Here is a 13,695-nt window from a genome sequence, read left to right on the forward strand (position 1 = left end):
AGTGAGAGAGAGAGAGAGGCAGAGACATAGGCAGAGGGAGAAGCAGGCTCCATGCACCGGGAGCCTGATGTGGGATTCGATCCCAAGTCTCCAGGATCGCGCCCTGGGCCAAAGGCAGGCGCCAAACCGCTGCGCCACCCAGGGATCCCTCCAGTTTTGTTTTAAATTGAACTGGCTTGGCTAGTTCTTCTAGTTCTTTGAGAAGTCATTTCTGAAAGATCCTCATCCCTGATGTGAGAGGTGAATCCTTTGATCAGGTTATCGGTTGATTCATGATGGAATCACAAAAGGCAGTGCTTTTTCCTCTTATGTGTTTGTCACAGGAGCTTTAGGTAGCAATTACAAGTCTCCGTATCAATAAGGTATATAAGATATTGGTAAGTGATGGGGTGCTGGGGTGGCTCATTCAGTTGGGTGGTGGACTCTTTTAGGCTAGGTCATGGTCTCAGGGTCCTGAGATTGAGCCCCACATCAGGCTTCTCGCTCAGCAGGGAGTCTGCTTGAGATTCTCTCTCTCCTCCTCCCTTTCCCTCTGCCCCTCTCCCTGTTCGCTCACTCGCTCTCTCTCTCAAATAGATAAAACTTTTTTAAAAAAAAGATATGATTAGAATTAATAATGACAATGATCTTAACAAATTATGGTGAAGATTTTATAGTTTGAGTTCAAAGATAGAATATGAGTATCTTTATGTGTAGTACTATGTTCCTAGGGATTCATTTAACATGAAAGATGACTTCTAATTAAGTAAAGTATAGAAATTGGGTGTACAAAGACCGAGAAGACTATTTTTAGAAGGAGAACCAAGTTTTTCAGATCTGGTCCTGTCTTGATCAACAGCAGAATCACTCCAACTTAACTGTTTAACATAAAGGAGAGACTCTGGATGAAGCCTCTAGAAAATTCTGATGCTCCTCCCACATGGGACCCACAGCAATTTTTGCAGATGTTGGAAATATTTCTTTAGTGTTCCATAACTATGAAATAAAACGTCTAGATGTGGTACACAACTTAAGAAGCTTAAATGTCCAGGTAGCAAAAATTTACAAAAGGCTAAAAATTGGGGGTCTCTTTAAGAAACCAAACTTAGGGGATCCCTGGGTGGCTCAGCGGTTTGGCGCCTGCCTTTGGCCCAGGGCGCAATCCTGGAGTCCCAGGATCAAGTCCCGCATCAGGCTTCCGGCATGGAGCCTGCTTCTCCCTCCTCCTGTGTCTCTGCCTCTCTCTCTCTCTCTCTCTCTCTCTCTCTCTCTCTCTCTCTGTGTCTATCATAAATAAATAAATAAATCTTAAGAAAAGAAAAAGAAACCAAACTTAGAGAACATTCATTCACTTCAGAGTGGCATGAAGAGAAAGGACTCTTCTCTTCACAAAATGGAAACTTCTGCAAGTACTAGAAGAGAATATTAAATTGTACTTTTCTTTATTAGGAGGGCTGTTGCTCAAATAATTCTGGGGTAGAACCAGTTATAGGGAGCTACATTTGGTTACATTTTCAAGAGCACTGAAATGATCCATATAGTTATTGGATTCTCTACCCTATGACCTTCCATCAGAGACTTTTGGGGAGCCCCTCCCTGCTTTGATTGCAGTCAGCTGACTAGCTCCAGAATTCACTGTTTTGAGTTTCTATAATCTGTATCAGATATCTTACAATTCATGAAAACTTCACTTGCAACATATATTTTACCTACCTCTAATTTTAGGATATTTTTTTGCTATGTAGATTTCCCCCTGCAAAATCTAACATACTAGAACAAATTTTTTAAAAGGGACTTTTTCATCTTAACTCCACAATAGTTCCAAATTATCTGAAAACAGAGCGATAGCCACTAGAATATGGGACATCAGGAACTCTAGGACAGAACAGAGAAGCCAGAGTGCAGTTTCCCTGTGGACTGTGCTGGCCTGGCCATCTGGACATGTGGGAGATATGGTGAAACACAGGCCACCTGGCCAGTTTTACGATTACTTGGATAATTTTTCGCTGTTGTCAGCCAAGGATAGCTTCTCCAAATAGCTGCCTCTCCTCTGTGTCTGTGTCTCTCTCTACTGAACTCATTCTGTGGCCCTCTGCCACCTGCACTCCACACAGTGCACTAGGAGAGCCACATCTATTCACTCCCCAAGTGCTCGTGGAGGACCTGCTGCTCCCATGCTGGCCTCGGTGCTGGGGAGAGAGGGATGAGCAAAAGAGCTATGGTTCCTTCCTCCCAAAGCAGGAAAGTCTAACAGGCGAGATAAGTAAGTAACACATGTAATCTGTTGTTACACATTGTGCTAAGTGCTATCAAAGGAAATAAGAGAGGTCAGCAGAGGAACTCATGTAGATGGGGGTGAGCAACTGATTTAGGTAAGGGTGGGTGGGACAGGGTTCAGGGTCACTTCACTGCACATGTGGACTTGAAACAGACCTCCAGGGTGAGGTCAGGGTCTAGAGTGTGTAATGAGCATGTGTTCACTAAGTTAAATGTAAATATACACACAGTGCTTTCCTGGCTAATTGGATTCTATATCCAAGACCTATTCTATATTCTCTCTGAGCTTTGTCTCGGCCTTTCTAGAAACATGGTCTTTTCTGTTTGGACTCCTGTTCCATACTTCAGTTTTCCCCAAGGCTATCTCTTCCATGGGTTTTTGGGCTTAATTTCTCTTTGCTGTACTCCCTGTCCTGTGTGAGGACCTTTGTGAGCTGTTTTACCTCTGCTGGTCTTTGAATTTTCTCACCTGTTGTCCATGGATCAGCCTGTCTCCTCTCTGAATCCATCCTCATCCCCCGCCCCGACCATGCACTAACAGCTAGAAGCTTCCATGTGAGGCTCCACCCTTTCATCCAGTCCATCTACACAGTCTCAGAGTGAGTGCTATTGTGATGTCTGACAACATGTAAGAAGCGTTTAGAAAGATCATGTCATTCACGTCTGAAGTCAGATCATGGCTCTGATCTTAGATGTGTGCCCTAGTCACATTAATTCATCTCTCCAAACTTCACTCTCATTATCTGTAAAATAATTACTGTTGTGAGGATGAGAGATAATGTGTGCCAAGTGCCGGCTGTATACTTGGCATTCGATAAAACAGCTGCCCTCTGGGTGAGCCAGGAGGGGGAAGTGGGTTTTGGTAGTGATGCAGCAATCATAACTAGAGAAAGCACGCACTTTCTTTCTTCACCTTGATGATTGTGATGTTCTCTGATATGCAGGCAGAAGACAAGGCAGATGTGCTGAATAAGGAGCTCCTCTTGACCAAACAAAGGCTGGTGGAAACTGAAGAGGAGAAGAGGAAACAGGAGGAAGAGACAGCCCAGGTAAGAGGCATAGGTGGGCTTTTCTTTGCACAGGTGTGTCGGCGCGCGGAGTTAATACTATAAGCATCAAGTAAAATTAAACTTATTCTAAATCAAGGGCAATGTTGAAGCAGGACATGCGAGTAGTGTGGGGTCTTGCCATTTCATTTGGAGGGGGTTAGAAGTAGAGGCAAGACCTGATTTCTACCCTTGAACAGCTTTTAGGAATACGCCTTTACTCAGATATCTAGCAAGAGGGTTAGGTTTTCTCTAAGTTTAGCAATTTGGAATTATGATCCAAGAGCTTTGGCAAATCTGCAGTTTGTGTCCCGTCTCCAAGGTAATTGACTTCAGCGGTAGTTTGAGAGGCCCAGGGAGCAGGAAGCCTGCAGAAATCTCAGCTGGGAGTTGCTCGGTTTTCCTCATTCATGAAGGAGTGTTGGCATTCCTGCCAGAGCTCTCAACCCTTAACTCCCTGGGAGAATGAGAAAGGCAGCCCTTTGGGAACTAGCCTTGAGGTTGGCACCCTCCGGTCTTCACGTGCGTTATGAGGATGATGGGCTGGATGACACCATCTGGATGAAAGACAGGAGGGGCCTCTCTACCCTAGGAGTTGAGACTTCTGGTCTTCCTGAGAAGAGCAGGCCGATGTTCTTCACCGATGTTCTCCATCTCTGCCAGTCCCAGCCAGGCATGAGTCACTCACTTATTTTAATGACATCAGGACACCAATAATACTAAATATAAAACAGAACACAAAGCATTTCAAGATCCAAGCAGAAAAAAGTCCACTGAAGTTACTCAGGAAGGCATGTATCATTTAGCACCCTCCGGGACTGACAAATCTGCCCCCGCCCCCTCCCCGCCCCCCGTTTTTAAAAAAGATTTTATTTATTCATGAGACACACAGAGAGACAGAGGCAGAGATAGAAGCAGACTCCATGCAGGAAGCCTGATGCAGGACTCGATCCCGGGACTCCAGGATCATGCCCTGGGCCGAAGACAGGCGTTCAAATCGCTGAGCCACCCAGGGATCCGCCCCCATTTTTAATTGGAAAATGATGATGACTCTTGGCATTTAGTGTGGACCAAGATTTTTTTTTTAAACATTGAATTTTTTAGGAGCTGTTTAACCAGTTTGATCTGGGCTTTTTGAGGGGTTTTGTTTTTCTTTACCTCCTGTCTTTCTTGGGCCCATTCTTTAGGTAAAGAATGAAGCAAATTATTAATTTATTATTATTATATTTTATATTATAAAATAATAAATTTTATTATTATTAATTTAACCCATGTTTCTTCCCTCCCTTTGTATGTGCGTGTGCACATGTGTATTTGCCTATGTGTGTATATCCTGTTTTAATTGTTATGGTACCTTTGTGAGGGGAGGGATCTTTCTTCATTTGCCAGATAAGGAAATCATGGTTTAGAGAAACTAAATGACACTTACTCAAAGCCTGTGAGCTTTCTAAGTCTGCCCTGAGGTCTGTGGGGCCTTCTCGAGGGAGGGTGGAGAGGTGTGATTGGCATCCTTAAGTTTCATGGCAGAGAATAGAGACTAATATAAATAAATAACTTTGAATCAATAGAACCTATAAATTGATTTTAGGATTTATCGGGCACCTGGGTGGCTCAATGGTTGAGGATCTGCCTTCAACCCAGGTCCTTATGCTGGGGTCCTGGGATCAAGTCTCACATCAGGCTCTCCCCGCAGGGAGCCTACTTCTCCCTCTGCCTATGTCTCTGCCTCTCTTTGTGTCTCTCATGAATAAATACATAAAAATTTTTAAAAAGAATATAAAAAACAGGGGCACCTGGGTGGCTCAGTGGTTGAGTGTCTGCATTTTGCCCAGGTCATGATCCCAGGGTCCTGGGATCAAGTTCTGCATCAGGCTCCCCACAGGGAGCCTGCTTCTCCCTCTGCCTATGTCTCTGCCTCTCTCTCTCTCTGTCCCTCATGAATAAATAAAATCTTTAAAGAAATAAATAAAAAGAATTCAAGGACACAACAAATACAAAGAAATTTGAAAGGATTCCTGCTTGATAAGGAGTCCAATCATAAATTGCAATAATTGTGAATTAGCGAATACAGAGTCTACCCATTTATAATGTGGGATGCTGCAAAGGAGAATTTATTCTGGTGATGTACTTAAAGATTAACCAGAGTTGTTTTGTGTTTGTTTGGTCAACAACTTGAAAGAATTGAATTCTTTCCTTCTCTGGTGGCACCTGAGCTTTGTGACTGCCCTACTTTGCTTGATACCTGGAATCCCCGAGTTGCTGGGCTACTGAAATAAGCGTTCATGGTTTAGCACTTCTGTGACTATAGCAAGTACCTGCACTGTGTGGCATGCTGGCTCCTTCGAAAGCCTCTGTTCAGTCCCCAAATCTCCTGACCTCAGAAGGTCTAGACCTGCCTCCTGCTCTTGCTGGCCCCAGGCTCAAAAGCTTCCTGTTCCCACCTTCAAAGGTACCAGCAGTGACAGTAGGAGCTCTGGATGGAAATGCCGAAAATGCTTCTCCAGTCATTGATTATACAGCATTAGGAGAAGACACAACATTGCCTTCATGTTTTGTTTTAGACCCTCATAAGAATAAAGATGGCTTCAGGGCACCCAGCGGGCTCAGTCGGTGGAGCATGAGACTCTCAATCTCTGGACTGTGAGCTCAAGTCCCACCCAATGTGTGGAGATCACTTAAAAATTAAATCTAAGAAAAAAAAAAAGATAACTTCTTAATGGACACTTATTTAACCTATATAAAATAAGTGGTAAGGATAAGCAGTTGTATAATGGGGTTGTTCATACATCTTATACATTACAGGAAAGAAAGAGAGATGTCCGCATCCCTGGAGAGGATCAGGCTTTTCGAACGCTCAAGATAGAGCTTCAGGGAGGAGAATTTATACAGTTGTAGTTGCTAATGTCAGCCTTGACCGGATCAGGCCGGCCTGACATATGTGTTTGTTGAAACTCATTAGGGTTTTGACTGAGGCTTGGTGTTTCTCATTCTCTGTCCTTCTAGCTAAAAGAAGTCTTCCGGAAACAGCTGGAGAAGGCAGAGTACGAGATCAAGAAGACCACAGCTATCATTGCTGAGTATAAGCAGGTATCGTGCCACTGCAGTCTGTGTTGCCATAAAAGTGACTATTGTTTCTCTTTGGGGGAGAAAAAACATTTTTTTCTTGGGAGTTTCCAGAACAGTGACTGCAGGCATTCATTAAATTTGGTGGCTTACTCTCTGCTCTGAAATAAGCAGTGATTGGATGTGCTTGCTGATAATGTGGGAGGTGTAACTGGGCAAAACAGTCTGCTGGCTATTTACAATGTTGGGTAGCTTCAAAGGAACAGGAAAGTTGATTGTGACCATTGGGATCCTGTCTCTGCCCTACTCGAAGTGGATTTCCAGTAGACCTCACTGCTAACATTTGCCTCTCTGCCAAAGACTAACGTTTGGTGATTGTATCCAATCAGTATGTCCTTTGCTGTCACATGGCTACGTGACCTTACCCAACAATGGCCAACACTAGCAGAAAACCTTCTGCTAGAACCTTTGATCCTTTGGTCTCTTAGTGGAGGGCTTCCTCTTCATGAGGACTCCTGGCCCCAACATCAGTGCTCCCAGAAAGCCCTCATTCCAGATAGAGTAGTACTGTCTTACCTCTGCTGCTCATGCTGGGCCACGGCAAGGACTCCACCTTCTGAGAAACCTTTCCATGGACTGCGAAGGTTCCATGTTTCCAGAGTTAATCAAGGCACCATGTATCACCTGCTTTTCCTAAGAACTTCCCTGGGGTCTCCTGCCTCATATAGGAGTTGGAAGTCTGATTCCTATTCTTTTTTAAAATGTGTTTTACGGCTTAAAAATAAAATGTATGTTCCTCATGGAAAATTGAGAAAGTGTAGAAAAACACAAAGAAAACACTAACCCCCCCCCCTGCTTAATCTTGCCAACTAGAAATAATCAGTGTAATACACTGAATTTGCTTGCATTGTTGCTTTATACATAAAAATGTCATTTATATTGTTTGTGTTAATTTTTTGCAACTGGTTCACTTCATATATAATGAACATTTTTTCAGAAGGATTTTTCTCTTTCACGGGAAATTGCTTAGAAATAAGGCTTCAGAGCTGTCTTACTTTATGATAATCAATATATGTTTATTTAATACCTGCTATCTGAAACCCTTGATTCCTTAAGGGGAGTTAAAAGATGAATTCAGTTTCTCTCCTTCAGAAGCAGATCTTGTAATGGGGAGGTAATATCTGTGCACAGATAAGAGGAAAGGGAACTTCTTGCCCATGGAAAATGAAACCCTTTCTGGAGGAGGGGTAATGTGAGCTGTGCTTCAAAGGCGAGACGAAGTGCGATTTAGGTACGTAGAGGCAGAGGAGGATGATAGAAACGAGGGACAGAGAACAGCATGCAAAGGCATGGAGGTAGATTAGTGAACACAAACAGTTTTGTTTGTCAAGAGTTTCGAGTACAGTAAAGAAGCAAAGGTGAGTTGGGTCCCAGTTCAAGAAGGGTCTTCAGGTTAGGCAGAGGAGTTTGGATTTTATTCTGTTTACAGTAGGAATATATGAGCAAGAAAGTGGAATGATCAGAGACATACTGTTGGCACTAATCTGTCCCAGTGAGAAATGTGGAACCAAATGGAGACCCACAGGCAAAGATACAGACCAGTAAGAGGCTAACGGCAGAGTCCAGGTGAGAAAATACAGGGCCCTGGACTAAAATTAGTAGTGAAAATGGAGAAGAGGAAGACATAAATACAGTCATTTTTTGCTAGACAAGGGAAAACACAAGGTGATCCAAGACTGTCACTTTGGGTAACTAGGAGAAGGGATGGTTAGACATTAACCAATCCAGGGAACATTAAAAACCACGTGCTGTGAAACTTGCCATCACTGCAAATGGGTTTTTTCATCACCACATTAGGCCATGGTTGGCCGCCATATGCAGCACTCTTCAAAATAGTAATCCTCAGGACTGTTCTTGAATATTATCTGGCAGGCACTACCAGTAATGTAAAAGGCAACAGACCCATCTGTTGGAAGATAATTAGGATGTAAAACATAATCCCAATGCATTCTATAGTTGGAATTGGCTATGATTGGCTTTATTTTGGAATCTTTGGGGTTATTTGAAAGGGTATTTGTTTTGCCAAAATTACTAGGGAGAGAGCTTCTTTCTCACCTTAGCCAGTACAGTCCTATTCATTGTTTCCAGGCTTGGATCTGGAGAGACTGGCAACAACTCTATAAGCAGGCCCTTGTCTCTAGAGCCATTTTTTAGTAGACTGGGATTTTTTTCTCTTTTAGTTGAGAGCTATGAGCGGTGGGAGAGGCAGAGGGAGAGGGAGAAACAGACTCCCTACTGAGAGGGAGCTCTAAGTGGGGCTTGATCCCAGGACCCTGGGATCATGATGTGAGCTGAAGGCAGATGCCTCTCAAAACAGACATTAAAAAAATCCCAGGGGGGACACCGGGGTGGCTCAGCAGTTGAGTGTTACCTTCAGCCCAGCGTGTGATCCTGGAGACCCAGGATCGAGTCCCACATCAGGCTTCCTGCATGGAGCCTGCCTCTCCCTCTGCCTATGTCTCTGCCTCTCTCTCTCTCTCTCTCTCTGTCTTTCATGAATGAATGAATGAATGAATGAATGAATGAATAAATAAATAAATAGATAGATAGATAGATAGATAGATAGATAGATAGATAGATAAATAAATAAAATGTTAAAAAAAATTTTTTTTTAAATCCAAAGGCACTTGGGTGGCTCAGTTGGTTAAGTGTCTACCTTTCAGTTCAGGTCATGATCCCAGGATCCTGGGATTGAGACCCCCATCCCTATAGAGACCCTCCCCTCTTCCCCAGAACTCCCTGCCCAGAGGGGAGTCTGCTTCTCCCTCTCCCTCTGCTCCTCCCTCCCCAGCCCCTGCCTCCCTCCCCCCAAAATAATAAAATCTTTTTATGTCTATTTTGATAATGGAGGTAGATCTTTGTTTTTACTTCAAATTGCATTTCATTTTTTTTTCAAATTGCATTTTAAAGTTGGATATCTCGTACCTTTTTTTATTCCATTTTTCAAAAATAAAAGATTTGTATGTCATTCAAAGAATTTGAACTTCCAGTACTTTTTTTAAGCAAATGCTTTTGTTGGTTGATTTTGACTTTGAAAGCACTTATTTCTACTTCCTTCTAGTACTTGTTGTTAGCACCTTATTTCAGAGTCAATAATAATGAGATTTTTCTTTAATAAGCATTTATTATAGGCCAGATACCATATTGAATCCTTCACATAGATTTCTTTTTCTTTTGCTTATCATAGCACAGAACTATATATTTATGAGGGAACCGAAGCTTAGAAAGATTAGTGAATTTGCCCAAGGACACAGTGCTGTAAAGTACTAGAGCTGGACCTCAGGCTTGTCATTTCATACCATGTTGCCAAACCACTTGATCAGAAGTTTAGTCTTTATTATTTTCTGATCATTTTAACTCTGTTTTATGCCTTCTGGCACTTCTTAAGGAAAGTTCAGGTAATTGAAAACAGATACTCTCTTTGTGGCTGTACACAGAAGTTTCTAGTCCAGAATTCTTTTTAACAGATTTCCACAATGGTACCTTGTACAAAGTGGATATTCAGCAAAGATTTTATTTATTCCAAAATAGGAGAGGAATTCACTGGAACTAGTCACAAAGGCTAGTGATAGGAAGAAATCAAATTATCCCATGTTTCTACTAATTAAGATCAAAATATGGTTTAGGCATGGAACTCTCTTGGGCTTCCTGCTGTGCATTGCATTTGCAGGGCTGTTCTTTTGCAAAATTTCTTCTAGCATCAGAGAAGCCAGAGTAATATACGAGTTGATAAAGATATCTGCACCTGCTACTAGCGTTGTTCTGTTTTCTAGTAAAGAAACTCTTTTCTTTCCTTCAGATCTGTTCCCAGTTAAGTACCAGACTGGAGACGCAGCAAGCAGCCAGCAAGGAGGAGCTGGAAGTGGTAAAGGTGAGGAAGAATGAGCTAGATCTGCTGTGATGGTTTCTTCCAGATTCACACGGTCTTAAGTCAGTACCTGGGGGGATATCCCAGTGCATGAGGACGAGCCACAGGCAGGACAGTGTACAGACATCACATCCACCCTGCCCCTCCTGTTGTTTGAAAGGCTTTAGGATCTGTGGAGAACAGTGTCTGTCTCTGACCTGGGTGTGATCCTCTTCCCTGCCAGCAGAAGGATGGTGTTCCCATAAATCTTAGGGATTGTCTGAGGCAGGTGGTAGGAGTGCACCCTGCATCCCGACTGTGCCTGCATAAATATGGCTTCAGTGTGCAATCCTCGGTGAACATTCTGGGAGCATCATCCCATTGCTCTCCACCATTTTTTAGAGGGTTAATTTTAAAGAAAACTGTAGCATTTATTTATATGCTGCCCCCTGGTGGTAAAACTTTTGTTGCTTAAGTAAGAAAAGCCATTGCTTTATTCCATAGAAAACAACAGGAAGCCAAATGAATTGGTGTTCTTGAGAAGCAGTGTTGGCACAGCCAACTCTTGTGACCTGAGGTTCAGAAACCTGACATATTTCTCTTTGAATATATCCAGGGTTAATGCTAGTGATGAAGTGCATTCTAGGCACGTTGGCATATAATATAACAATTTGTGGACAAGTTCTTTACCTCTAATCTGTATTTTGTATCCTGTACAATAGAGACAATATTGCCTGCTTCAATGAGTGATTTTTTTAAAAGATTTTATTTATTCATGAGAGACACCGGGAGAAACAGAGAGGCAGAGACACACAGGCAGAGGGAGAAGCAGGCTCCATGCAGGGAGTCGACGTGGGACTCGATCCCAGATCTCCAGGATCATGCCCTGGGCTGAAGGCAACGCTAAACCGCTGAGCCACCTGGGCTGCCCTCAATGAGTGATTTTGAAGATTAAATAAGATTATGTATATAAAGTGCTTAGCTTAGTAGTTGGCACACAATAATGTGTATTTTTATAAGTTTATGACCTGAAAATCTGAGACAGGAGAATTGAAAATATGAACCTTATTCTGACTTTATATTCCAAGTGTTTTTTTCTTATTTCATGTTCGAAAACAGTCTAAGATTATTAGTGACTATGATCTTGGTCATCTCCCTGCCCAAGCCTCCTAAAGTTTTGGGTTTGTATCTTCCCTCTCTGGTTTCCTTTTACTTTCTTCTGACTTATATGCCTTTATTATCCTTTTTTAAACACTGATCAACATTCAGTTAACTATCCTGAACTAAAATCTTTGTGGAAATAGAAATGAAATTGATTTATGTGGATAACTCAAGGTTTTGTTGAGCATCTAACTGTGGCCACAGCTATTAGACTTCTGTTGTTTTACAGAAATGATACATAACAAAAGTTTAGAATTTTCCTGCAGGAGTAAGATCTACATATGTATGTGAAATATGTAGGGTATAATAGTTCAAAAGCATTGTAAGTCAGTGCTGAGTTGGATGACACTGACAGGCTGGATTGTAGAGAAAGCAAAATCGTAAGAACTACAGATCAAAGATGACTTTGTGGAGGAGGCTGAACTGAGGAGTTTGGGTGAGAATTCTGTTAGGATTTAAAAAGGACATTCTGGAAGAAACTGTGAGTGAAGACCCAGAAATCAGAATGAGTCTCATTAAGGAGACTCATGTACTTAAGAGTGTATATTAAGGAATAGAGGAACTACTGGATAAGGAGGTAGGGGTGTCTAATGAAAGGCCATATATTCAGGAAGAGGAACTTGAACTTGTTTTATCTGAATAAATACTTACTGTGTATATTGTTATAAGGATTATCCCATTTAACCCTCACAACTTCCTGAGAAGGTAGACACTATTATATCTTTTTTTTAATGATTTATTAGATCTTGTTTTTATTGATGATGATTACCAAAACAGGTAATTCATGATCCCAAGGTCACATAGCTGGGAAGCAGTAAAGACAGGATTTGAACCCAGGGAGTTAGACTCTCCTCTCCATTCCCTTAGTGGCGATAACCATACTACATCCTCTTTCTCCAGTGCTATTTTCTTTTCATCTCTGGTTTGGTGCAGTGCTATAGCTTTTGATTTTTCCATCCTCCCACAACACCATTCCCCTTTCAGGTATTCCTCCTCTATACTAGAATTAGAATGAGCATTCCCTAGCGTAAATTTGACTCTGTCATTCTGTGTATCAGTTTAGAACTAGTTTGGCCACATATAGGAAACCCATAATAACAATGGCTTAAACACAGAAAATGTTTATCTCATGTAAAAAAAAAAAAAAATCCAGGGCTGGAAAGATCCTTGGTTTCTTTCTTTCTTTTTTTTTAGATCCTTGGTTTCATCAGCAATCCAAACTCACCAGTTATTGGTGACCCACATCCTCAGCAGGGGCTCCCATCCTCAAGGTGACCTAAAGGTCAAGCCTGTCAACTGGAGTTGCCTCCATCACAGCCACATTCCAGGATAGAATTTTAGGCCTTAGGAGATGCAAGGGTACAAGGGCCTACCTCCAACCAGGGGAGCTCTAAGTGGCCTCCTTAAAGCTCCACACCACACTTTGCTTACATATCAGAACTGAATTTCATGGCCACACTTAAGCTTCAGGGAAGTCTGGGAAATGGCAGACTGCCAGCCCAAATAACATCAGAGTTCCGTTAATAAGAGGGGAGATGAATCCTGGGTGGGAATCTGCAGCCTCTGCCACACCTCTGTTCTTCAGCACACCTGCCAGACTGCAGCTACATGAAGCTCATTGTTCCCTCTCCAACATGCAGTACACGATATGGTAAATGAATTTTCTATAGGACGAAATCAGGATTCAATAGCATTACATTTAAGAACCTTCAAAACGAGGGATCCCTGGGTGGCACAGCGGTTTGGCACCTGCCTTTGGCCCAGGGCGCGATCCTGGAGACCTGGGATCGAGTCCCATGTCGGGCTCTCGGTGCATGGAGCCTGCTTCTCCCTCTGCCTGTGTCTCTGTCTCTCTCTCTCTCTCTCTCTCTCTGCTTGACTATCATAAATAAATAAAAACAAACAAACAAAAATAACCTTCAAAACGAGGCACAGAGAACCCTTCCCACTTCCTGCCTCTCACTGTTGTGCCATGTACTCTCTGCTCAGGCTCCCTGCCGCTCTCTGAAGAGCCAGTGTCTTTGCACACAGTGTTCTCCCCGCTGAAATGTTCTCCTCCCTTAGTGAGTCTATTCCTGCTTATGGCTCAGCCTAATAAAACTGCTTACCCAGCTTGGTGAACTTTTAATCATTTAAGACCCAGAACAAAAGCTAGCACCTTAACGTTTTATTTAGTTAACAGTAAATGTATATAAACAAATACTTGCCGCGTGCCTATTTAGTGCTAGCAGTGGACTAATTACTCTTATAGGTTTTTAAAAG

The 13,695-nt window shown here is 42.5% G+C and overlaps 1 protein-coding gene across 10 annotated transcripts in view; it reads left to right on the plus strand.

Moving 5' to 3' along the window:
* Positions 1–13,695, plus strand: part of RABGAP1L (RAB GTPase activating protein 1 like) — a 737,000-nt gene that overhangs the window by 715,842 nt on the left and 7,463 nt on the right. For all 10 annotated transcript variants that reach the window (XM_041753512.1, XM_041753528.1, XM_041753506.1 and 7 more), the window contains 3 exons: positions 3,201–3,305; positions 6,306–6,389; positions 10,225–10,296. In XM_041753512.1, coding sequence (XP_041609446.1) covers positions 3,201–3,305; positions 6,306–6,389; positions 10,225–10,296 — 261 coding nt within the window. The remainder of the gene's footprint in view (positions 1–3,200; positions 3,306–6,305; positions 6,390–10,224; positions 10,297–13,695) is intronic.

This window comes from Vulpes lagopus, chromosome 1 (genome assembly GCF_018345385.1).
Source record: "Vulpes lagopus strain Blue_001 chromosome 1, ASM1834538v1, whole genome shotgun sequence".
NCBI classification, from domain to species: Eukaryota; Metazoa; Chordata; class Mammalia; order Carnivora; family Canidae; genus Vulpes; species Vulpes lagopus.